This window comes from Ceratotherium simum, chromosome 15, assembly GCF_057802395.1.
Source record: "Ceratotherium simum simum isolate JZ-2026a chromosome 15, ASM5780239v1, whole genome shotgun sequence".
In the NCBI taxonomy this organism is placed as follows: Eukaryota; Metazoa; Chordata; class Mammalia; order Perissodactyla; family Rhinocerotidae; genus Ceratotherium; species Ceratotherium simum.
Window position 1 is genome coordinate 24,861,707 of NC_141914.1, and position 25,487 is coordinate 24,887,193.

At 50.7% G+C, this 25,487-nt stretch overlaps 1 protein-coding gene across 1 annotated transcript in view; it reads right to left on the reverse strand.

The window, feature by feature from the left end:
• Positions 1-25,487, reverse strand: part of MYLK (myosin light chain kinase) — a 264,120-nt gene that overhangs the window by 80,733 nt on the left and 157,900 nt on the right. Inside the window, exons 12-16 of the mRNA XM_087439713.1 lie at positions 12,157-12,300; positions 10,284-10,481; positions 9,349-9,598; positions 3,674-3,745; positions 1,767-3,253 (exon numbers count right to left, since the gene is read on the reverse strand). Of these exons, the coding sequence (XP_087295839.1) occupies positions 1,767-3,253; positions 3,674-3,745; positions 9,349-9,598; positions 10,284-10,481; positions 12,157-12,300 (2,151 nt within the window). The remainder of the gene's footprint in view (positions 1-1,766; positions 3,254-3,673; positions 3,746-9,348; positions 9,599-10,283; positions 10,482-12,156; positions 12,301-25,487) is intronic.

Below are 25,487 nucleotides of genomic sequence, written 5' to 3' on the forward strand. Positions count from 1 at the left end.
TGAGAGGATTGTCTATAAGCAGCTGTTGGTGGCTCTGCAGGTTCCAAGCAGGTCCCAGAGCACCTTCATGAAGTTGGACACTGCCCTCAGCTATCTGAACACCAGATTCCCTGAGGCTGGTGCAGTCATGGACCTCACACTGTGCAGGTTTGTGTGACTGCACAAGTCCTAAGGATGGTGGCTGCCCCTCCTCCATCCTTCCCTGGGAGATCACCATGGGGTAACTTGGGTCAAGGCTCTTGGTCAAGGTTTCAGATCACTTTCATCAAAGGCTTTCCAACTGGGAGGGGCCCACGGGGGTGACAAGGAAGGCTATGGCATCTACTCCCCAGGACATCCAACCCCACTGTGGTCATCCCCCATGCCCACCTGTGTGTGGCCCACAGGCAGGCTGAACTAGCAGAGGCAGGGGGATGGAAGAGATGACGTGGGCAGGACCCTACCAATCTGGGGATACCCACATGAAAAAGTTATCATGTCAACACATTAGCAGAAAACATAACATTTTTCTCTCTCCTGGCCAACTTCCCCTTCACTCCTTCAGCATTTAGATTCAAAACGCTCAGTTGTTCCAGGTTTGCTGTCTGAGATGCAGAGTGAAGACAGACACTTCTCTGTGAGCTGAGAGGGATACTGCTATCTTCAAATGCTTCCTTAGGGATTTTAAGAGGGAGGAAGGATGCCAGACAAGTGGTGAGGAAGGGAGTGCAGAGGGCTGCAGTCAGAGGACAGAGGGAGAGCAGCACAGAGAGGGGAGTGTTCCTGACATCTCAGCTGATCTGGATCTGACAGGACCTGTCCACTCAGGCCTCTGTTGAGGCCAGCTCTCTACCCCTCAAGGGTAAAATGCCACTTCGCGGGGAGCACTGCACCCTGTCCTGTCCAGAGGCACCAACATCACCCTCAAGCTCAGGCTGGACTCTATTCTAGTGCCGGCCACCAGAGCGGGGTGTGGGAAGTCTGCCGGCCTCAGAGCTCCCATCCAGGTTTGGGATTTACAAAAACATTTCAAACCAATTTGAGGCTCCAGGGGAAAAACCTCTCTCACTCCCTTCTCTTCTCTAGATATAAACTGGCCCATCTGAGAACTCCAGACCCTGAAAGGCCCCAGATGGCAGGATTTAGCCCCCCCCCCCCTTCTCCCCACCACCCAAGAATGTGAAATACCAGCAAACAAAAGTCTCATCCAAATTAGGAAGCGAGCGGCTCTGTCTGCCGAGAGTGTGTGCTGTAGGGGCTGGTGGGGGTTTTCGGCTTCCTCCCCCGGTCCCTTCAAACCCACAATGTTATAAAGACGTAAATTGTTGTTGACCCCAAATCCTAGTCCTGTGCCATCTCGTCACTGCACACCCTTCCCAAACCTAAGAGCTGCAAAGCAGCTCTCAGCCCAGAGCCGCTGGCCAGCTCCAGCCTCCTGTACCCCCACTTCCAAGCCTGTGAACAGAGCCCTCTCCATGCCAGAGCTGTGGGGCATCAGCTCAGGCCCAGGTCTGCTCCGAGGAGCTGCCTGGGGGTGGGGGAGGGGGCTCTGCCAGACAGATGCCGAGACCTGGGCATGTGCCACAGGACCAGACTTCCACCGGTCATCCCCCAGTAATGGAGCGTGTGTCCAGGGGCACCTGTCCTGTGAGTGAGGGGGGCACAGAGGCCGGGCATTCCAACCCAGGCTCTGGGCTACGAGTGGTGATGAATAAGCCCAAGGCTCCCTGAGCTGACAGTGGCCCTGGTAGAGAGCCCCCATCTTCCCCGGCCCCCGCCCTTGTTACCTTCTTGGGAGAGGATGATGAACTTGGTGGTCTTGAGTGTCTTTCCATTCAGCGTCCAGGTGATGGTGGCCGGGGGTTCAGAGGACACCTGGCACTGGAGTAGCAGCTTCTCGCCCTCAACCACATGGACGTCTTGTAGCTTCTCCTTGAAGGTTGGCACTGTCCCTCGGCTCTCTGCCCTTTTTTCATTATCTGTGACCCCTGCATGCTCCCTCTTGCAGTTCACGTCATTTTTAACCTCCTTGAGTTCTTCTTTCCCAGATGGTTTCAGGGTCTCAGCCGGCTTGGTGATGACCATGGGTTTTGGGGTCTCGGCTAGCTTGGTGTTGCCCACGGGTTTCAGGGTCTCCGCTGGCTTGGTGTTGCCCACAGGTTTCGGGGTCTCAGCTGGCTTGGCGTTGCCCACAGGTTTCGGAGTCTCAGCTGGCTTGGCATTGCCCACAGGTTTCAGGGTCTCAGCAGGCTTAACGTTGCCCAAGGGTTTTGGGGTCTCAGCTGGCTTGGCATTGCCCACGGGTTTCGGGGTCTCAGCAGGCTTGGAGTTACCCACAGGTTTCAGGGTCTCAGCAGGCTTAATGTTGCTCAAGGGTTTCAGGGTCTCGGCAGGCTTAACATTGCTTAAGGGTTTCAGGGTCTCGGCAGGCTTGGCGATGCCCATAGGTTTTGGGGTCTCGGCTAGCTTGGCAATGCCCACGGGTTTCAGGGTCTCAGCTGGCTTCGCATTGCCCATGGGTTTCAGGGTCTCGGCTGGGTTGGCATTGCCCACGGGTTTCAGGGTCTCAGCAGGCTTGGCATTGCCCATGGGTTTCAGCGTCTCGGCTGGCTTGGCATTGCCCATGGGTTTTGGGGTCTCAGCAGGCTTGGCGTTGCCCATGGGTTTCAGGGACCCTGAAGGCTGGGCATTGCCCACGGGCTTGGGACTTTCTGCTGCCTTGGCATTCAAGGCCTCAGCATTGTTGCTACTATTCTCTGCTGGTAATTTTTTCTTGCTGCCCAGCACTGAGCGAAAATCTGGGGTGGCAGGTTTTGGTGGGGGTACCTTCTCAGGCATTGGGGTCTTGGGAGTCCCCTTCTTGGCCAGGACAGAACGGAAGTCAACCTGCTGGGGGCTATGTACCTTCCTCTCTTCCTCCGACACAGTCTTTGGCTTCACTTGCCGCTGCAGGTTGGCGCGGAAATCCATCTGCTCAGCTGGGATCTCCTTCAGGTCTTCTTCCGACAAGGTCTTGGTACTCACCTTCTTCCCCAGGAGGTCACGGAAGTCCAGCTGCTCCACCTCCTGCTGGCGGATCGCCTCCTCGGTGTGCTGCCGTGTTTCCACGCGCCTCTTCAGCACCCCCCGCACGTCCTCACCGTCTTCCTCCTCGGGCCAACTCTGCCCTCTTGCTGGCCAGCCGGGCCTCAGGATCCCATAGCAGTCTCTGCCACCACCATCAGCACCAGCTCCTCGGCCGCAGAGGCCCTCACAGCTGGCAGGCTCCCTCCCCCTGCAACCAGTGAAGGGAAAAAGGAAAGTAGCAGGAGGAAGAGGGGCTGGGTAAGAAAGAGCCGGCAGGGGAGAGCAAATCCCTGAGGGAGGGAGGGTGGAGGGGAGGGGAAGGGGCTGTGGGGGCTGGCCGGGCTGTGTTTATAGAAGGGAACATTGGAGAGAGGCGCTTGCTTGCTTAGTTGGGTTATTACATTGGTAATGACTTCAGTAGCCTTATAAGGGTGTGTGCAAAAAAAAAATTCCCCCCTCTCCTCCCCTGCTCTCCCTCCCTCATTCCCCTTCCAATCTCTCCCTCTTGGCTCAGGCAGCCTCGGTTGGCGGATACAAACAATCTAGGGCTGCTGGCTGGGCCTGCAGGGGCCAGGACGAAGGTGGGTGGTGGCATTGGGCCTGGCCCGCAACTCTGGGGGGCACTCACCGCGGTGGGGCTCTGGCAGGGCTGCTCTGGAGCATGAGTGACACCTGGCAAGTGCATTCGCCAACCCGGTTCCTGGAGAATTCAAGGGATCAGTACAGATCAAGGGTCTGCTCAGCCTAGGGTGTAAGGAGGGCAGGGCAAGCAGGAGCTTGGCCACAAGCTTAGCTGTGACCCCAACACGCCCACACCAGACCTAGATCTAGGGCTGGGCCCTCCTCCCCTTTGGCCACCCTTTCTTTTCCCAGCTCTTGTTTAAAAAGGAAAAAAAGAAGAATCTTCTGAACAATGGCTAAGATAGGCATCCAGAAGTAGGAATACTTTTCTAAAGTATATTGCAAAAATAATACAATCACTCACTCACTCACTCAAAGAAGAGTGAAGACGAAACCTGCGGGGGGCTGTGATGGAGTTGCTCCATCTAGACTGTGCGGCCCTCGTCAGCCTGCCCAGTGACCTTGAGTCTGACTCCATCATGCTCCCTTACGCTGAGGTGGTTACTTGCCTCTCCTCACAATGTCCCCACAACTGCCACTTACCCTTCCCCTGCTCTTGAAATGAGAACATCCTCCAATCCCTACCCACAGGCCAATGCCCTTAGATTAGAACTTTCTGCATTAAATCCCTAACAGGTGTCTCCCTCCATGGGTGGCCGTTTCTCTTCAGGTGGGGGGGTCTTGGGATGCTTCAACTCACTATTAAACTGTTCACTCTCCCCGTGGTGCGCGACCAGCCGAGGCCCCTCTGCTCAGGAGAGGGGCTGCACCACGCTCAAGTACTGAGGCGCTTACAGCAGATCAGCCCTCCGGCCCCACAAGGCTGCCATCTGCTGGCGTTTCTGAGCTCTGACCAGCCAAGAAGGTTCTGCTCAGAACAGGGGGAAGGGGTGGGGCAGGTCTGAGAGCCAGAGGCATCCACATCCATTATCTTCCACATCCATTATCTTTCCTGTCCCCACAACACCCCAGTGAGGTAGAGAGCACTATCACGCCCATGTTAAAGGTAAGGAAATGAGCTCAGGAGTTTCTGTGAGGCAGTGCAGGGACTCTCGGGGTCTCCCACTCATTCCCCTGAACATGGCCCCTCACTAGCACTCCAGGGGCCGACGTGTGCTTCAGATCCTACCGCAGGTGTGCTGAGCTCTGCGTCAGGTTCCTTGTACAATCCATCTCACTTAATCTTACGACAGCTCTGTGAGGTGGGGGTCAGCACCATTTTTATAGGTAAGAAAAATGAGGCTTTTAAAGGTTAATTTGCCTAAACTCAGAACTAACTAGCAGGGAAAGGAGTTGGGACCTGGGTCTACCTGAATCCAAGACCTGTAACATTCCCACCCCGCCCTACAGTGCTCATGAGTACAAATCTATTCTGGGATATGTGTGTGCGTGTGTGTGTGCACGTGTCTACATGTGTATATGTATGTCAAGCACACTCATGGATACACACAATGGGGTCTACTTGGCGGGCACCTGTAGCTGCAGGTCCGTGTTTGGGAACATATGCACATGCACGAGTTGTCCCCAAGTGGACAGACAGCTGGTCATGTGTTCATGAAGCATTGCCAATGCATGCGGTTCTCCACCTCACTTTGCCTGGCCTCCCTCCCAATGGAGGGCCAGCTCCAGGTCAGACACTGGCAGCCCGCGGCATGGCAGATGATTCTCGGGGCCCTGGGGGTTGCTGCTCACTCCTGGGCACTGAGACCCATTTGGAGCAAGGAGAGGTTGATCTTGCTGCCCTCCAACCCTCCTCTCATCTGTTGGGGCCCCTCCTGGCCACCTTCCTCAATGCTCAGGCTCTCAGGGGGCGCAGATTCAAGGTTCAGGCAGCCTCATGTCTGGAGACTTTGAGGGCCCAGGGTGCTCCTTTGCTCATCAAACAGCAATTAGCCGCCTCCTTAGTGCCAGGCCCTGGGAAGGCTGAGAGGCTCTCAGAGTACCTGGAGCACTCAACACTCAGAAGGCTGATGGGGCTTGGGTCAACTCATAGAATAACCAAGAGAGGTCATTTGGGGGTGACCTAGCCCCCTGGCACCCCACTTCTGCCATGCTACTGGTCAGTATTAGGCCATTCTTGTCCCCCTTTTCTTTCAAGGCCAGGGTGTATTGCCCGGGGCTGGCTGGAGCAAGAGGACACGGTGCCCAAGGGCCTTGTTTTCCCGGTAGCCCTTTTCCACATCTCCTCAGCTGAGTTTCCTCCTGTCACAAGTAGAACACAGCCCAGATGCAAAAGTCAGGAGCAGACACTGACCAGATGGCCCTGCTTTCCCCCAGCCAAACCCTCAGAGACTTTAAACGGAGGGGCGTGCCGTCCCCTAAGCTGGAGGGAGCTCTATCTCCCCGCGGGGCAAGCAGGTAAGGGCTTCTGCTGTTTTCTGTTACCTGCCCTCAAGGAGGGAAACACAGGTGGCCTCTGGGTCAACCCACTTCCAGGCCTCACCCAGAGGCCCCCGGGCAAGTCTGATGGAGCAGACAGAAGGTGGAGAACTTGGGATACCATGGCTGGCCCACTAAATGGATCATCATTTGGGATGATCTGGGCATCACTATTTCTACAGCCATAAACTTAAATCTCTGCTGGGCCTTTAAGGCAAATCATGGGTTTATTCCGAGCCTACAACGTCAGAGAGGCTTGTTGCCTGGGACCCACACATCAGATGATATAAGCAGCTGGAACAGCCTCTTGGGGCCATCTTTGGTGCCTGCACATACTAGTTACAAAGTCAGGCCTGGGCCGGAGGATGAGGCCCCCACCCCCACGCCCAGCCCAGGTGCTGCCACAGAGGATACAGGACTATCACCCCGTAAGCTACAAACTAAGAATCTTTTTTGCCCTCCCCTCCCAAGCCCTGAATAAGAAGCCCACTCTTTGGTTACAAAGCCTTGTCCTCTATCCCACTCTGGATCATCCACCTCAGGAATGGATTCTATATGCAATATGAGTTTAAAGAACTAATTTCCTGGCAAGTATCAATCTTTTAAATATTTCAACTGGAATTTGGAGCTGACTTTCTGACATTTCCCCTTTTAGTTTAGGAGACAAGAGCTAAGAAGGGAAGAGGAGGTAGAACCACCCCCCCACCCCCCATACCCACCCCACAACTTCAGCAGGGACAGATAGAACCCGCCCCTCCCCTGCCCACCCACCCTGCTTCCTCCCAACTGTCCAGTCTTCCTCCTTGAAAGGCATTCTGTCTTGGGTCCGGGTCTGATTTCTGTCCGGGTGACAGATTTCTGTCAGGGGAAGCGAGGCTCCTGGCAGGCCTGGCACACACTCCTCAGGAGAACTTTCCACTGACTTGTTCCTTCTCAGCTGGGGACAAAGCCAAGGCCAGGGCACCAGGCTCCCCAAGGAATGAAGAGGCTGGACTTTGGAGAGGGAGGAGGGGCAAGGGCTGCGGGGGTGGGGACTCCAGTGCGACTTCCCAGGTTCCCCAAGGTCCCAGCGCACTGGGGAGGAACACGGAATGGAAGGCATCTGATTTAAAGACAGAGACGAGGGCTCCCATCTGGGCTCTGCTACTGGCCTTTGAGGGGCCATGAGCAAGCCCGTGACCCCGAGACCTCAGTTTCCCCCATTATTAAATAAAGAGGTGGCTAGATCACTTCTGAAGTCCCTTCCAGCTGGGACAGTCTAAGTTTTATGACTGTCCCCAGCTGGGCCCAGACAGCCTGCCTGCCGACCTTCCAGTGCAAGCCTCCACTCTGGCCTGGCGGGCTTCCCATAGCTCTTGCTCTGCTCTTCCCGACCCTTTCTTGCTCAGCCTATCCTACAACATGCCCTTGACAGCCAAGCCTCTACTCATTTGCCAAGCCTCAGCCTGTTTTCCTCAAAATCCCACAGCAAGCTCATCTCTTCTAGCATGTGCAGCTTCACTAACGTGAGTGGTGTCTCAAGCACCAGTCCCTCCATGCAGACAAGCTCTGTTCTCACCTATAATCAGTTTCCACTGCTTGTACTGGCCCAGGGGAGGAAGAGTATATCTTCTCTCTATATTGGAGGCAGATTTGCCTTCCTGATAATAACTGGTTCGGCACAAGGCCGTTGGTGCATTCTGCACACACTGCTGATGGTAGCCATCAGGATGACCAGCCAGCCCCCAATCATATCATTGGCTGACCACAGATGTGTCATTAGCTCAGCTGAGATTCGTTGAGCCTTGTCCAGCTCAGCAGAACTTTCTAGCAGATCCACAGATGCCTAGGAAAAAATAATGGCTATTTTTTTAAAGCCACTAAGTACTGGGGGTGGTTTGTTATGCAGCAAAAGCTACCTGATGCAAGTATAAAGCACATGCCAGAAAACACCCAAGTGGGTGGACATATATTGATTTTGCGATTACTGAAGGGACAATGCTCCATCATGGCAGTAGCCTTAGCAGGTAGCTACAGAGCCTGTCTGTAGCTCAGAGGCTTGAACATGATGGGCTCAGTATGGGGAAATGATTTATCCAAGAGAGCAAGCTCCTTACAAAGTGGCCAGGCACCCGAGCCAGGGCAGGTCCAACCATCTTTGGGATGTGGCACAACCTCCTATTTGCAGGGTCAAGGTGCAGACAAGTCTTCTTCTTCAATGCCAACCTTAGGGTCTAGCATTCTGTCTCCATCAACCCAGGGTTGGCATGGAATTTTAAGAGTTAGAGCATTTTAAAGGTAGAAGAACATTTCTGGATCACATTCATTTAACAAATAGTTACCACATGGTGACTATGGGCCAGACACTGTTCTAGGCACAGCAGTGTGCCTTCGTGGAGCTTAGCTTCCTGTGAAATCTAGCAAGACCTTGAAAGGGAGGAAAAAAGGAATGGGGATAGTTAACTTCCCTGAGTGGTTTTTAAATGTCTACAAATTCTTTGATGCTCCTCTCTCCAAGAAGTGGAACTTAATTCTCCTCCCCTTGAGTATGGGCTGTACTTAGTCACTCACTCTAACAAATAGAATATGGCAGAAGTAATGGTGCCTGACTTCCAAGGGCAGGTGGTAAAAGACACTGCAGGTTCCAACTTGTTCTCTCTCTTGGATCACTAGCTCTAGGGAAACCGGCTGCCATGTCTTAAAGACACTCAAGCAGCTCTGTGCAGAGGTCCACATGGCAAGGAGCTGAGGCCTCCTGCCAACAGCCCTGCGAGTGAGCCATCTTAGAAAGGGATCCTCCAGCCTCAGTCAAACCTTCAGAGACTGCAGCCCCTGCTGACATCTTCAATGCAACCTTATGTAATACCCAGAACCAAAATTCACCCGGCTAAGCTGCTTAAATTCCCAACCTATAGAAACTGTGAGATGATAACTGTTGCTAAGTTTTGGGGTAATTTGTTACACAGCAATAGATAACTAATGCATTCCCTCTATCCTCTTGCTTTTCCAATTCTAATCCATTCTTCCCTCCTTCATATTTTCCATACATCAAATAATGGAGGAACAAAAGCCAGGATACAATCAGACAGAGGACTCCGGGGAACTGAGCTCAGAAGGGAAGGCTCTCAATGGACGTCTGTTGGACTGAAGTAGGAGAAACGAAAGCTTGTCAGCAGCCCCAGCCCAGCATTTCCTTTACCTTGAAGCCCAAGCCTCAAGGTATTTGTGCTTCCTCTGATTTCCCAGTCCCAGATGGGGACTTTGACAGGAGGCAGGAATTTGGGGCTGGGGGTGATAGGAGGTTGGCAGGACATGCAAACTCACTTAAGCAGGATCTCATACTGGCCGGCGTGCCAGGGCTGCACGTTCTTTAGAACCAGGGTGAACACGTCCTCATTCTGTAGCACCTCGAAGTGGCCAGTATCTTTGGAGAGGGCTTTGCCATCTCGGAGCCAGTGCACGGTGGGGAAGGGGTCACCAGCTATGGCACAGGAGATGAGGACGCTCTGGCCCAGGGAGGCTGTCACCGAGCGAGGCTTGCTGATGAACCAGGGCTGGGTGCCATCCTGAGGCTCTGGAAGTTGGCAAAGGGTTGAGTTAGAGAGGGAGGCTTTTCAGCAGACAGCGTCCACTCAACTCGCCATGGCAGTGAAGGTCAAAGACAGCGCATTATCCAAATAACAGCTTGTCCAGAAATCACTTTTATTGGATATACAGATACAGCACATCCTTCTCATGGTAAATCTGTCTTGGTTACATTCTCAGAGGATAATATTAACATGCATTTGTATATTCACAGCAAGGGGAGATAGCCTAGAGGGTACAGGGGCACTAATGATCTACATCAGATGGGTATGATTAAGAGTTGTCACCTGCTTTATGTGTGCTTAACTTGTCTCTCCTCTTAAATATAGATTCTCTAAAGGTAAGGACACCAATAGGCCCATAACTCACCTCAAAAGCTGTCATTACCAAATCGTTAAGCGTATTACAAGATTTCTCTCCTAGCACTCTATGCAGCTTGTCACCGGTAACACAGAGAGGACAGAGACTTCAGAAGGCAGGGAAGGGTGGCCCTACTCAGCCAGAGCCTGAGATGTAGGGTGGGGAGCTGGCCTCTGGGGCTGGGATGGGACCCAGGGAGCACGGGGTCCACAGTGGGAACAAAGCAGGTGCACGCGGTTTCCTCATCTCGAAATCACTTTTGGAGAGACCACGGCAGCACCTCCCCCCGGAGCTGGGCAGCTGGTCAGCCTCACCTTGCACTGTGAGCACGGCCTGGGTGCGGACCTCTCCGGCGCTATTCCAGGCCTCGCAGATGTAAGTGCCCGTGTCCTCCGGGAACACCTCCTGGATACAAAGGCTGTGCTGGGTGCCTCTCTGTTCAAAGTGGAAGTCCTCCGACTCCTGGATCTCATTCCCGTTGTGAAGCCAGATGACCTCAGGGGGCGGGTTCCCTGAACAAGGAGGAAGGGCAGGGGGACTGGTCAGGGAGGTGCTTCCCTGGGCCATGTGGCAGCTCTGAACTTAACCGTGATATTGTATTAGATACTCTGCTGAGTTCTCTCCGCTTCACTTTCGCTTCCATAAACTATTCTAACAGCACCCACCTCATAAGTTTGTTGGGAGGATTAAATAAGTCAATACAGCCCCCCTTAGAAGCCTGCTAGGATAGCAGATTAGAATAGCATCTGGCACAAAGAAAGTAGTCAATGCATGCTCATTATAATTATTTAACAACAGATTTGGGGAAACTAGAAAGAATCCAGAAGTGAAAAAATATGATTTCAGAGATGAAAAAGAAAAGTCAGGAAGAATGGCTTTTAAAATTAGAATTCAAACTGCTTGATAATACTGAGTGGTAACTGGATCACTGGGTTCAAAATGAACGTGTTGCCCATCCTGCTCTGCCTCAAACAGTGCGTGCGCGGCCAGGCAACGCGATGGAAACCTCACGGCGACTCCCTTGTCAATTTTCACTGGAGGGAAAGCTCAGTCGGCATTTCATTTTGCTACTACACAAATGCTGTCCAGCGGGCACCCGCTGGCCCAGGATTCCCCAACGCGGCTCACGGCAGACAGCATGCTCAGTTTGTACTAGGCTACTTTCCTGGGTACTTTCTAGTAACTTGTTAGGGCATAAAATAGGGCCACCTGTGAGTGTTTCCTCTGAGGTACGAGCTGAGCCATCATGCTCTGCTTCCGGAGGAGCAAGGCCCCCAGAATGGCTGCTGAGGGAGGCTGCGTGGCGTCAGGCTCTGGAGAGGCCCAAGGAGAGGGGAGGCCACCATCTGTCTCCAATGGGTTAGCGAGCACATGTCTGTGGGCCAGGCGCAGAGCACCTCTGATTTCTGTCAACTCAAAGAGTGTGGACAGGGGAGGGGACACAGCCCTCCACCTGGGACTGTCATGGGACTGCCTCCAGCCTGCAGGAGCAGGGAGTTCATCCAAGGACCCCTAACAGGGCGAGCCCACAGGTTCTCTCACAGCTCATCTTGACTGCTTCTGCAGCTCCAGAGGAACTAAAAAGGCAGGAGAGTGATCTCCCGGCTGTCAGAGGGACTGATCAGCAGCCAGCAACCATTTACGCAATGAAGGGGAACTCTGGATGCCCCCAGGCACCAGCATGAGCTCCTGTCAGTAAGTCTGCGCCAGGAGCCTCCCCAGGCTTCTCTCACTGGCCCCTAGCAAGGGCTGTGACATCTCACACTGCTAATCACATGCTCTCGTCACCCCACACCTGTTTTAGAAGGACCTCTGCTCCATCTTCTCACCTTAAAATTTGAATAGAGAAACTGAGAATATCTTCCCAGAGTTGGGAAGTTCTCACATCATCTGGTTTTGTGCCAGTGTTCAAAATCTTCCAGCTACACTGGCCGCACCATGTTTTCACATTAATCCCTCACCCTTCTAGCCGTGGCCATCTTCTTCCCCTGGATCAATCAACCCTGAATCCAGAGAAAGCAGAAAAGAGAGACCAAGAGGCTCCACTTCTTAGGGTCCACTGACTGACAATCCCATGTTAATTTTCTGGTGGATCAATGATCTGAGTGGGACATCGGGGAGCAACACCCATGTTGCCACTGTGCCCCCTTTCACATACACCCCGAGGAAAGAGACGCAGAGACAGACCTGACACCTGGACTGTCATGGTGACCTGGCTTCCATCCATGACTTTGAGGTCAGAGAGGCCCTGCAGGAACAGGGGCGCGACGGACTTGCCAGGAGCCGCGGGCAGGAGGTACTCACTCTTCCTGTCACTTCCTGTCTTCTTTTCTGTGTGGCAGATAACAGAAAATGGGTGAATGTTCATTCATTCGACAAACACAGATTAAATGACCACTCAGCACATGACTGTGTTGAGGCTCAGGTTCCCACCAGAAACTGACTGCTAACAGATAAGGCATTTGGGGAGGCCCTGGGGATCACTGGGAACGAGGCGTGCCCAATTCTCTGCTTGGCATGACAGTGCTCTTTTTATTTATTTATTTATTTTTCATTGTGAAATTTTTGTCGTATATTATTTTTTGTCCAGTCACCCTATAAATGCATCCCTCTACCCCTTGTGCCCAGCCGCCACCCCCCTTGCCCCTGGTAACCACCAAACAGTTCTATCTGTCCGTGTGTTGGTTTATCTTCCACATAGGTGTGAAATCATGCAGTGCTTGTCTTTCTCTGTCTGGCTTGTTTCACTTAACATAATTCCCTCCAGGTCCATCCATGTTGTTGCAAATGGGACGATTTTGTCTTTTTTTATGGCTGAGTAGTATTCCATGGTATGTACATACCACATCTTCTTTATCCAATCATCAGTCGAGGGACACTGGGTTGCTTCCATGTCCTGGCTATAGTGAATAATGCTGCGATGAACATAGGGGTGCATAAGCCTATGTTTGGATTGTTGATTTCAGGTATGTTGGGTAGATTCCCAGTAGTGGGATAGCTGGATCATAAGGTATTTCTATTTTTAATTTTTTGAGGAATCTCCATACTATTTTCCACAGAGGCTGTGCCAGTTTGCATTCCCACCAGCAGTGGATTAGGGTTCCCATTTCTTCACAGCCTCTCCAGCATTTGTTGTATTTTGTCTTGGTGATTATAGCCATTCTGACGGGTGTAAGATGATATCTTAGTGTGGTTTTGATTTGCATTTCCCTGATGATTAGTGATGTTGAGCATTTTTTCATGTGCCTATTGGCCATCTGTATATCTTCTTTGGAGAAGTGCCTGTTCATTTCCTCTGCCCACTTTCTGATCGGGTTGTTTTTTTTTTGTTGTTCAGTTGCATGAGTTCTTTATATATTATGGAGATTAATCCCCTGTCAGATATATGGTTTGCAAATATTTTTTCCCAGCTGGTGTGTTGCCTGTTCATTTTGATCCTGGGCATGACAGTGCTCTTGGTAGAGAGCAGGGAAAGAACAAGGCCTCATTAGGGCCATGCCCAATCTAGACTCTGGTTCCTCAGGAGAACTTCGAGTTGGGGAAGCCAATACTTGGCATCTTATCAGACTTTTTTCTTAAGTTTTATTTACTCTTTTGAATAAGTGATATCCTCACATGGCACAAAATTCAAAAGGTACCAAAGAGTATGTGTCAAGTCGCCCTTCCACCCCTGTCCTCGGGCCACAAGCGTCCCTCCCCAGAGGCAACCAATTTTCAGTTTCTTGTTCATCTTGCCAGAGATGGTCTAACACACAAGCAAACAGGCCTACTCTTTTATTTTCTTCTTTTTTTAAAAAAAAAGATAGCATAGTATACACAATGATTGGCATCTTACTTTTTCATTTAACAATATATCTAATGTCTCTCATAAAACAGAACTGAAGAGCTTCCTCATTGTCTTCTATGATGGCATGATGCTCCAGTGCTGTCTCATGAGACTTTAAGCACCTCGAGAAAGCTAAAGACACCATACTGATTAAAATAACCAAAATTAAAAAGACTGACCATCCCAAGCACTGGTGCTGGCAAGGATGCGGAGCAACTGGAACTCTCATACACTGCTGGTGGGGGTGTAAAATAGTATAGTTTGGCAGTTTCTTAAAAAGTGAAACATACATTTACCATAATTCTGCTCCTGGGTATTTACACAAGGGAGGTGAAGGCACATGTCCATACAAAGACTGGTACACAAACAGTCACAGCAGCTTTACTCCTAATGGCCCCAAATGAGAAACAACCCAAATGTCCATCAACAAGTGAATGAATAACAAAATTGTAATATATACACACAATGGAATACCACTCAGCAATAAAAATGAATGGACTAATGATAGACACTACAACAGGGACAGATCTCACAAAAACTGCATTGAATGAAAGAGCCCAACAAAGAAAGAGTACATCCTGGATGATTCTATTTATATAAAGTTCTAGAAAATGCAAAAGATAGTGACAGAAAGCAGATCAGTGGTTGCCTGGGGCAGGGGTTGGGGGGATGGATTGTAAAGGGGCACAAGGAAGGCTTTGGGGGTGATGGAGATGTTCGTTGTTTAAAATTGTGGTGGTTTCATGGGTGAAGGTTTCAAATTAAACACCATAAATATATGCAGTTTATTGTACATCAATATTACCTCAATGAAAACTAGGTGGGGAAATCTCTCTCTCTGAGAGAGGGAGCAAGTTCACCAGCGAGTCAAAGACAAAAACTAGAACAATTCTCTGGGTTCAGGGCTAGCCCACTCACCCCCATTTGGTTCTCTGGGGACACGAGTTAACAAATAGGCTATCCATTATTCTTAGAATTCTCCCCAAGCTGGGCTTTGACCTGCCTGGTGAGCCGAAGGAGAAGGGGCAGCAAAGTGGCTGAGCCGGTGTCAATTTCCCACACAGGACAGCCTGGTACAGGACAAGCTCACAGCTGCCCAGACTTGATCTTGCCCTTTGTCCTGCAAGCCATGTGGCTTTGGCTTTCAATAATTCTTTTTTAGCTTTTTTAGTTTCTGTCTTTTGGCAGGGGCAGGGGTGGAAAGGGCTATGATATCTCTAACTTTAACTCTACGTTTTGAGGGCCGACCCGGTGGCGTTAAGTGTGCGCGCTCCCTGTGGCAGCTTGGGGTTCGGGTCCCAGGCGTGCACCAACACAGTGCTTGTCAAGCCATGCTGTGGCGGCGTCCCATATAAAATGGAGGAAGATGGGCAGGGATGTTAGCCCAGGGCCAGTCTTCCTCAGCAAAAAGAGGAGGATTGGCGACAGATGTTAACTCAAGGCTAATCTTCCTCACCAAAAAAAAAAAAAAAAAAAAATTAGTAAAAATAAAAATTATGAACTTCACGTTTTGGGGGAAAGGGACTCTGGTATTTTGGGTTCTTATTAGCACAAGGCAACAAATACCAGATCTTCTCCAGGAAGCTTGTAGCCATGGGGATACATTTCCTGGGTGCTTTCCATACCTGAGACAGGCCTAACTCCAAATTTGCCACTGAATTTTTATCTGTTGGCACTGGAAATAAAATATGGCTCACTGCAGAGCTCTCCCAGTGCAGCCTCTGGGAATGAGGATGGGAGAGGCCGGGAAGGCCGGGAGGCTGGAGGAAAATTTCTCCCAAGGCAGGTGCAGTGTGAAGGGCATGGAGCTGGAGTGCAAGGGCAGTTGAGACAGGTAACCCCATGAGAGAATGAGCAGAGAATGGGCTTTCAGGCCCCCGCTGCTCCCCGGCTCCTGGCATCACCTCCTTTGACAGAGGGGCAGCCAGTCAGCCTTGGCTTTGGCAGAAGGTCCTGGGAGTGGGCTCGGGGCCCCCAGTATTGGAAAGGCAGAGATCTCATTTCTCTGATTGGGTTGCAGTGGCCAGGAAAGTCTGCTGCCCCGAGAGAGTTGAGGAATTTCCTGTCTTGCAGAGTGAGAAGGCTCAAGGACAAAATGTTTTTGCCTGTGCAGAGTCCTCCCTGTTCCCACCTCTCAGCCCGAGTCCCCAGCTTGAGAGCTCCGTGCAGACAGCTCTGATTCCTAGGGGCTGCAGGAACATCAACAACTCCAGCTCCCTCTCCTTCAAGCTGGTGGCGGCTCCTGTTTGGCTCCCACCCTCTCTCAGGTCTTCCCACTGCCCAGTTCCTGGCCTGGGGTTTCGGCAAAGCCACATCACCCGACAGGTCTCGGCCAGTGGGAACTAAAAGCATATCTGGACCTCCCTCTCCTGGAGGGTGGCCTGGCCACCGCCTCCCACGTGGTTCTCTGAAAGCCACTGGAAACGTAGGACCTGAGGCTGGGTCCTGGCCTTGGGCAAGTCACTGCCTTTCTCTGAAGCTCCACTTCCACATCTGTATTTAGGGAAATGGTAGCATCATCACAGGACTCTGAAGTTTTAAAGAGACAATATGTGAAAATACTTTGTACGACCATTGACCATTGATAACACGTGAGCAAGGCTAGCACGGGAGCTGACTCACACCCATCCACTCGGGCTCAATGACTTGGTGGGTTTCTCAACAGCAAAAGAACAGACAGAGACTGGGCCCTCTCCCAAGGATCACAGACTCCTTTTTATGTGACCAGAGGCAAACACTGTTAGGAATACAAATGTGTTGCTTAAAACTATCATGGGATACATCTAAAGTAAATTGAGAACAAACTTTCGCCGCACGCCCTCCAGAAGAAAGATGAGTGTGAGAGGCTGAATTTGTGGGAACACTGTTAGGAATACAAATGTGTTGCTTAAAGCTATCCTTGGATACATCTAAAGTAAACTGAGAACAAACTTTCGCTGCACGCCCTCCAGGAGAGAGATGAACAGAGAGAGACTGAATTTGTGGGAACCAGCCCTGGGGCAAGCACTGAGTTCCTTCGCCTCTGACCCTGTTCTTTGTTCCCCAAGGCCCCACAGCAAGAACAGAGGGAAGAGGAAAATGATGGGGAGTAAACGTGCAGAATGAACCTGTTCTCAGACCTGCAGTTTGGGGTCACATGGGACTAGAATGACTGTGAATCTAGGCTAGTGAATGGCTGAGTCATCCCCACATTCAACTGCCTCAAATTCTTCATGGGGTGAGAAATGAACCAAGCTTCCCTACAAACACACTCTGCACTGGGATAAGGAGCCAGTGAGGATCTCAGTTTTGGGACAAGTAGCTTCCTTTAGGCAGCCTGAGAAAAGCCACCCTAACTAGAATCCTGAAACCCCAGTCCCAATCCCATCACCCCGCTTTACTGATAGAGAGGCCAGGACATGCTCGGGTGAAGTGACTTGCCCAAGGTCACAGAGCCAGTTACAGGCAGACCTAGAGCTCATACCCAGGACTTCTGACAGCAAGGCCAGGATGTCCTGGAGGCTGTCTCCTCCAAGGGAACCAGCCTTCTCCAGTTGGCGCCCATGGTGAACTCTCCACGAGGACAAATGTATTATCTGCTGACCCACGGCCTAGACCCCTGACAAGGGAGAAAAGCTAAAGCAGGGCAAGCCAGGTGAAAAGGGCAAGGTGTGCCCATTTCATTTAATTCCAAAGCCAAATAAATTATTCTGGCTCATCTGTGGCCCATAGACTATGCATCTTTTTGTGCTCACTCTTGTGTGGACTCATAAACTCAGAGGAGACAGATGAAAACTGCCTCTCTGAACTCACAGCTCTAGCTGTGTGATCTGAAGCAAGTTCCCCAACCTAAGCCTCAGTGTTCTCTCCTCTAAATAGATGATAACGCAGTTATCACCAATTACGGATGATAATATAATATTGACAAGTGTGATGTCTACATCATCAGTGTAATGCGTGGTAAATACTGTAGCGTTTTTAGATGATTAAAAGAAATAACACGTAAAACAGCTAGAACAATATCTGACACATAACAAGTATAAAAATAAATGTTTTGTGACTTTCCTAACCCAAGTGACATTTTTGTTTGGGCAAACTCAATCTGACAAAAACTACAATGAGACAAACCAGGACATTCGCGTGTCATCAGGCAGAGCTCTGAAAGGGCATTAACAGCTGCCGCTGAGATACCGTTATAACAACAATTCCTTAGGAAGTTCAGCACTTCACGATCCCAAAGGACGTTTGCAGCTCAGTCGGTGTTATCCTCAACATCCTCTGAAGTAGGGCAGATCATGTCCCCACCTTACAGTGCGGGGAGCTGAGGCTCAGAGAAGGAAGCTGGCCTGTCCTAAGACCCTGGGGCTGACACGGCCAGCTGGGTCCGGGTCTGGACGCTCTCCCTCCACTGTCCTGAGAACAAAGGCCGTCACCTAGATTCCACTGGGAGCTTTCTGTCATTGTGTTCATGCCCAGAGTCACCAGTTACCCTAGAGACATGCTCTTCCGGGGTTGTGCTTCAGCCATGATCTTGCACAGTCCTGGTCTGAGGCAGGGGTTGGTGGGCCAGGGTCTGAGATGAGAGGCCCCCATTGGCATTGGTGCCTCAGGGAACCTGAGCCTTCCTCATTTGGGAAGGGCAGGCACTGCCTATGGCACACAAATAGCAAGGGAGAGGTCCCTGGGACCCAGTGACAGACTTGCTACCCAGCTCAAATGGGGCCAGACTAAATATACCCCAGGTTCTCCCACAGCTGTGCTTCCTGCTGCTCTGCTGAGACCAAGCCCAGAGAGGGCCTTCTCTCTGGGATCAAGGAAGGGCCGAGTCTCCTTGACTTACTGGCCTAGGATTAAAGATTTAAAGTGAACTGATCTGCGGCTCTGGTACTTGATCAATCAGCCGATGACTCTCCATTCCCTCTCTGACTCAGTGCATCATTAAGCTGAGCAGCTAGCTGCTGGGTGCACTGTTCCACCGTGAGAGAGAGGAAAAGGATCAGCCTGTCCTCCAACGGGAAAGACTGGAACAAAGATTAAGAATACCTGCGGGCTGGCCCCGTGGCTTAGCGGTTAAGTGCGCGCGCTTCACTACTGGTGGCCCGGGTTCGGATCCCGGGCGCGCACCGACGCATCGCTTCTCCGGCCATGCTGAGGCCGCATCCCACATACAGCAACTAGAAGGATGTGCAGCTATGACATACAACTATCTACTGGGGCTTTGCAGGGGCGGGGAGAAAAGGAGGATTGGCAATAGATGTTAGCTCAGAGCCGGTCTTCCTCAGTAAAAAGAGGAGGATTAGCACGGATTTTAGCTCAGGGCTGATCTTCCTCACACACAAAAAAAGGAATACTTGCAAGCAGGTTATTGACAAGTGACAATGATGCCATACAGACGAAAGCTGCCAACAGGACTTGAGACAGGGAAATTAGGAGAAAGGAAAGAAGAGGAGAGAAGAGAGTGGGGAGAAGAGAGAAGGAATGTGCGAGAGGGATGGAGGGGAAAAGGACAGATATCCCTTTCTGACCCTAGTGACCGTCCCAGTTTTTCCTCCTTGGCCATTTTTGCTCTGTTCTGACTCATCAGAAACTGATTTTGAAGACAGTTCCTAGTCATGCACTTAAGACATTAAATTCTTGCTCTGGAGCGGCAAATATCGAACAGATGACTTATCAGGGCCCCAGAGCAGCAAAGTAGAAAGCACACGGCTGCTGCCTGTTAGCTGGGCTCTGTGGGCAGCTGACCTCACCTCGGAGCATCGGTTTTCTTCATCATCTGTAAAGCAGAGTTAATTCAAAAGTGGAAAGTGGAGTTGGTGTGGGAACTAAATAAAACAAACCAGCTTTCTAACTGGTTAGATTTTTTCTATCAAAACAACGCTCCTCGTTAAAAACACTCATTGATAGTGGCTTTAGTTTAAAAACACTCATACGAATTGGTATTAACCCAATATTTTGTTTTGAAAAGCTCTTATCTGGAGAAAGAGTTCAATACCCACACAGCAGGTGCAATTTGTTACCTTTCTCGTTAATTCTTACCCAATAACCTGTACAACCTGTTCCTCAAACCCGGAGACATGAATGCTGGAGACAGAACAGGCCTTTAGCTTCTCTTTGTCTTGAAATTAAGAACCCTACAGCCTTTGTCCCGGTGGCTGGCTGTGAGCTCAGAGTCTCCCTCTCTACTACACCAGTTTTGTTCTTCCCTTCCTTTCTTTGGGTTTAGCAGGAAAAACAGTTCTGAATTTCTCCTTAGAAGTGTTTTCTACCACTGTCAACTTTTACTAGCCAACTTGCTGCTCTCTGAAGCCCCATGTTTATGGATCCAAACTTGCATTAAATGCACACGTTTACACATTGAGTAGTTTTCCTTGAAAAGGGCCCTCTGCAGGCTCCCAGCTCATTCAAAACTTGTTTCAGATTAAAACAAAAACTGTGGAATGTTACATTTAAAGTGTTTAAACAGATGACACGGAAATACAAAACAGAGACAGAATCTTGGTATGAAACTCCGCACCATCTAAGGAGCTCTCCACAGCTCTCCTCTATAGAGGGACCCCCCCCTATTGCTGTCACAGCTATTTTCCAAGTCCCATTCTCAGAGCCCCAGCCCCTGTCTGTCAGCAACTTAAGAGCATCCCTGGATTCAGAGGTGGTCACCAAATGAAAATGGACATGGAATGGCCCTCCCCTGCTTCCTAGCATCACCTCCCTCAACCCTTCTCAAGACAAGACACACAGACCTCCTGAAAATGCAGAGTGAGGGGGGAGGGAAAATAATTGCCTTATCTTGGATCTACTGAGGATGTTCCTTAAAGCTTTGAACCTGAGCTGTTTTGCTCAGTCATTATAATGCAAAATAGCATTCCACCAGCAAATCTGATTCACCGTGACCCTATGGAAATTCAGTAAATCACCAACTGAAGGGGAGTTTTAGAAACACAGCCCTCCCTTCTTCCTTTATTTGGTGCTCAAAGGCCAGTATGGTCCAGGGATCACGGACCAGCCTCCTCCTTGCCCTAAATTCCAGGACTGTTGACTCTAGAGGATGCATCCAAGGACTCATCCAATGACCTTCACCCAGCCAAAGCGAAGCCCAGCCCCTTCCCATCTGCAGGGCATTTGTGCAACGTGTACATTTCCAGGGAGGTATTTGAATCCTCTTCCAACAAGTCTGTCTCCTAACCAAATAAACCTACTAGGAGAGTCAGCAAAATGTCTACTTCTGTGGCATAAAAAGAGATTCTTCCCCCTGTAGTCCTGCTCTCTTTTGGTTTTCCTTCCCCCCCACTGACTTCTCCAGAATATAAGCAAATAGGAAGAGAAGTGTGCAAGGAAAAGAATGAATGGAAACAATGATGCATGACATCCCATAAAAGGTCTCTGGACAGTAATGACAGGGTTGCTGGATGGCAAGCAGGGATCATTGCAACCACCGCCTGCTTACTGCCTCCGGAGCTATGCTCCAACTCTGAACGTAAAGGTAGAGCGTCCAAACCACCAATGTTCCCTCCCCTGAGCGCCTGGAAACCACTCTCCAGCCCTAGGGTGGAGCACACTGTGTCATGAGGGGCACGCAGCTGTAATTCCAGATTGCATTCATGACCATGGACTCCAAGCAAGTAAATGGTAGATAGGACCTACAGTGGTCTACAGAAGTAGACAGGTTTAAAATCTCGAATTGTCCAATTAGTAAAATGAGTCTCCAGTTCTACGACATGGACACGAACGTACCGATATATACTCAGAAGTCCTTCTGTGTCATGAAAGGGCCCACATGTCCAGATTCTGTTGTATTCAACCTAAATAAAACTAAAATGTCGGTTATAAAATAATTTCACATTTAATTGCTTGCCTTCTTAGAATTTAAAAGACTTTTGGACAGATGTTTTGGGTGGACTAAGGTTCTTAAAAAATAAAAAGACAAGTTAAAACTGTTATTTATCCTTCTCCTTCAATAAATTTCTCTTTAGTTAACATAAATATTAAAAACATTTTAGTGCTTGTCCACTCATGGAGGACACGGTCCATACCTGATACCCACTGGACAGATTATATTGTGTCCAAAGTTCCTGAGCACAATTTAGGAGACAGGAGCCGGCAGCCAGGGTCTTCTAATTAAAATGATGGGAGGCTGTCAGATCTCAAGGCTGCCCCATAGAGTGTCCATCACTTATCTGAAAAACTGGCTTTTAGTGATGCTTTCATTGTGAAGGGCTGATTTCCTGGTGCCTGTTGTTTTCATTAGGAGCTCTTCACCAAAACATCAAAACTCCAATAAATATGCTTATTAAGTTTCATTTTTTTCTAGAGATCAGATTATTTATTTTTTTTTAACTTCCCCAGATTTTATGTCCTCAGATGCCTTTAATAGGCCCAGCAGAACTTCAGTTAAATAAACAAACCATTAGGCTGAAACTATGTCAAAATGGGTGCAATTAGCAGGTTCATAAATCCAGTCACTTAAGAATTTCAGCCTTGACAAAGATACTCCAGGGGGAGATAAAATATTCTAGCCTAAGGAAGCCCCCCCACCGGTGACTCAGTCCAAATAAACTGAAATATTTACTCTCCTTCAGATCTTCCTGCGCTCGCTGGGCAGGAATCTGGATTAATCATCCTTTGGGCTCCATCCTGGGTTTGGAGGGAGGGCCTTCACTGCCTGGTTAACTATTGGGGATTTTTTTTCCTCCAGTAGGGGGAGGAAAGAAGGAAGATTTGGTGAGGAACTCTTGAGAGCTGGTTTGTGGCTTTCCTACCCACTCCAGTGAGCACTGAGCCCCCGGGCGAGTGAGGAGGTGGAGGGAGTGTCCCTTGCATGGGGGGAGGCTCACCCACCTCAGTCTGCTCTTTCACTCACTCACTGAATGCATGCCCCCGTGGCAGGCCCTGTTCCACAGGCAATCATGAGTAAGACACGGTCCTGCACGCAGGGAGCTTACAGTCTGGCAGGGAAGATAATTAAACAAGCAATTAGAGTAAAAATTCACAGTTAGAATAAAATGCCTTCTCCTTACCCCAGAAGACTTGTATGAAGCACCCCTGCCTCCTTCTCCAAACTCATCCTTTACCACTTGGCCACCAACTCACTTTGCTGCAGCCACACTGGCCGTCTTGCTGTTCCTTGAACAGGGTGACCTTGTTCCTGACTTAGGGCCTTTGCACTTGCTGTACCGCCTGCCTGGAGCACTCTTTCTCCAGTTCACTGAAGTCTCTGCTCAAATATCACCTCCTTCTAGAGGCTTCCTTCATCACCCACCTGAAAAGGATCCCTTCCTTGATTTCTAGTCTCATTTTCTTAATAGCACTTGTCAGTATTTGATGAAACCACGTGTTGATAATTGCCCATCTCCCCATCCAGATGTAAACGCCATGAAGGCCGAGCTTGTCTGTCCTGATCACTGCAGCGTCCCCAGAACAATGTCTGGCACAGAGCAGGTGCTCAGTAAAGATTGGTTGATGAATAAGCACACTGCTAAGGGACGTACAGGCTGGTAAGAGAACTCATTCTGTGGTGGTCAGGGAAGGCTTCCTAGAGGAAGTGCCATCTGTGGGAGGGAGTTAGCCAGGTTTTTGGAGGAAGGGGTTACAGAGGAGAGAAGGCAGGGAAAAGTGGCTGCAGAAACCATGTCAGAGTGCTGGACCAGCAATTTCTGGATAATTACAAAACCTTGGCAAAAGGCTAAAGAGGTGAGAAAGAGTCCCCAAGTCGGCCTTCAGAAAAGCCTCTGCTGAACTCTGACTGAGCGTGCCTCCAGCAGAGCTGCCCTCAGAAACCTCTCCACCAGGAAACTGGACAATTGGTGGGAGATGCGTTGCTGAATGGCGCCCCCTTGTGGCCAGAGCCCCTACAATGAGGTCCTCCAGGCTATGGCTCCAGTATCTGGCGCAATACCTCCCTTCTCTGATTCTCTCTTCCCCTTACCAAAAACAAACGGACAGACAGATGGACAGACAAACGGCCACCACCGTGTGCCAGGTTGATCCTCTGGTAAGACCGCTCCTTAGATTTGGCATTTCGAACTATTTTATCTTGTTTAAAGGCCAGGGCTCCGCTGGACAACTGCCATAACAACACACCCTTACTGAGCACTTCCTAGGTTCTGAGGACGTTACTGTATTCATTAATTTAATCCTCACAGTATGGGGGTGACTATCAGTGTTGCATTTCACAGAGGAGGAAGGTGAGGCCTGGAGACTGAAGAGCAGCCCGGGTCGCAGGGCTGGCCAGCAGTGGAGCAGGATTCACACTCAGGCGTCTGCTCACATCCATGCTCCAGTGTGGTCCGGTGCCACACTGAGGCCAGGCCTTGACAGCTAAGGGAGAGGCCAGCCCAGCGGCCGGCGCCACAGGGCACAAAGGCACCCGCTACAGGCCTCTCCCACCCCCTGTGCGGCCCCCAGAGACCTGGAGCCAAAGGAGCTGCCAATAAAGTAAGAAAAACTCCACCGCCGAGGATGGTGGACTCCAGCCTCACAAGCGCCTTGGGGCCAGGAGCCAGGGTGTCACCGTGCCAGGCTCGGCTTGCCCCAACCCCGGGCTGACAGCCCCAGTGCCGCCCGCCTGAGTGCGCGGCCACGTCTCTCAGCCTCCTTCACCATTTATGGTAGCTGAGCCTCTGTTTGGCCGTCACGGGCCAGTAAATCCCCACACGGGGTGGGGCCTCACTCACGCAGGGCTGCTCTCAGAGAAATCCAAACGGCCCTGGCAGAGTTCTTGCCGGGACCTCTCTTCTTCTGCTTTACAGCACGCTTGGATGGGCAATCACCCAGGCCCGGCTCCTCCCACAGACCCGGGGGCAAGCACGGCCCCAAAGACTTCTTGATCCTTCATCTGGGGACCCTCACCTCCAGTGGGACTATTAGCTCAGCTAGGTCTCTCTAATCCAATCTAAACACAGACTACCCGGGCAGGCACGGGATTAGTAGGCTGTTGGCTGAAGCTGGCAAGGGAGAGGTTTGGACAACAGACCCACCCCGCGCCATTCTGGCTCTCTCTGCCCCTTACTAAACTTTAGGGTGGGCTGTGCGGACCGCCAAGGAGAGCCTCCTGGTGGGAAGGTGAGAGCTGCTCCCCTGGCCCAAGGAGACGAGGCTCAGATCTGCTCGCTTCCTCTTAAGTCTCGTTACCACAATTTCGAGGCCCCTCAAGGAGCCGTGAAATGAGATCTGTGAGGATAAAAGGGATGAACGTGTAAACCAGAATGCTGGCTAAGTTCCCGGGGGCCAGAGTCAGGCTCCCACCCCAGTGTGGAGGGCTTCTTGGAAGGATGTGGAGGCTGGTTTTTCAGTGACGACTCCATGCCAGACACTTCAGAGAAATCAGAGGCCAGAGGGTGTGCCTCCTCCTGGCAGAGAGAACATGGAGCCAGCACTAGCCACCTTCTCCATCAGTGCCAGTTCCCTTATCCTAAGGGCGACACTGCCCAGCCCATGGGCGCCAGCCTGCCCCTTTGGGCCAGGGGACATACGCTCTAGAAAATGGCAGGGCACGGGAACGAGCACAGGCTTAGAGTGGCGAGGATCTGAGTTTGAAAGGCCAGCCTGACCTACCAGCTTGGTTTGCTCAGGCAAGTTACGTTCACTTTCTGAGACCTGCAGACCCTTCTGTGTGAAATAAGGAGAGCACCACCCACCCCCAGGGCTGTTGAGGTCTAAATGAGAAAATACGGGTGAGCTGAGAGTATTTAACATAGTAGCCGGCACATGACTTTTC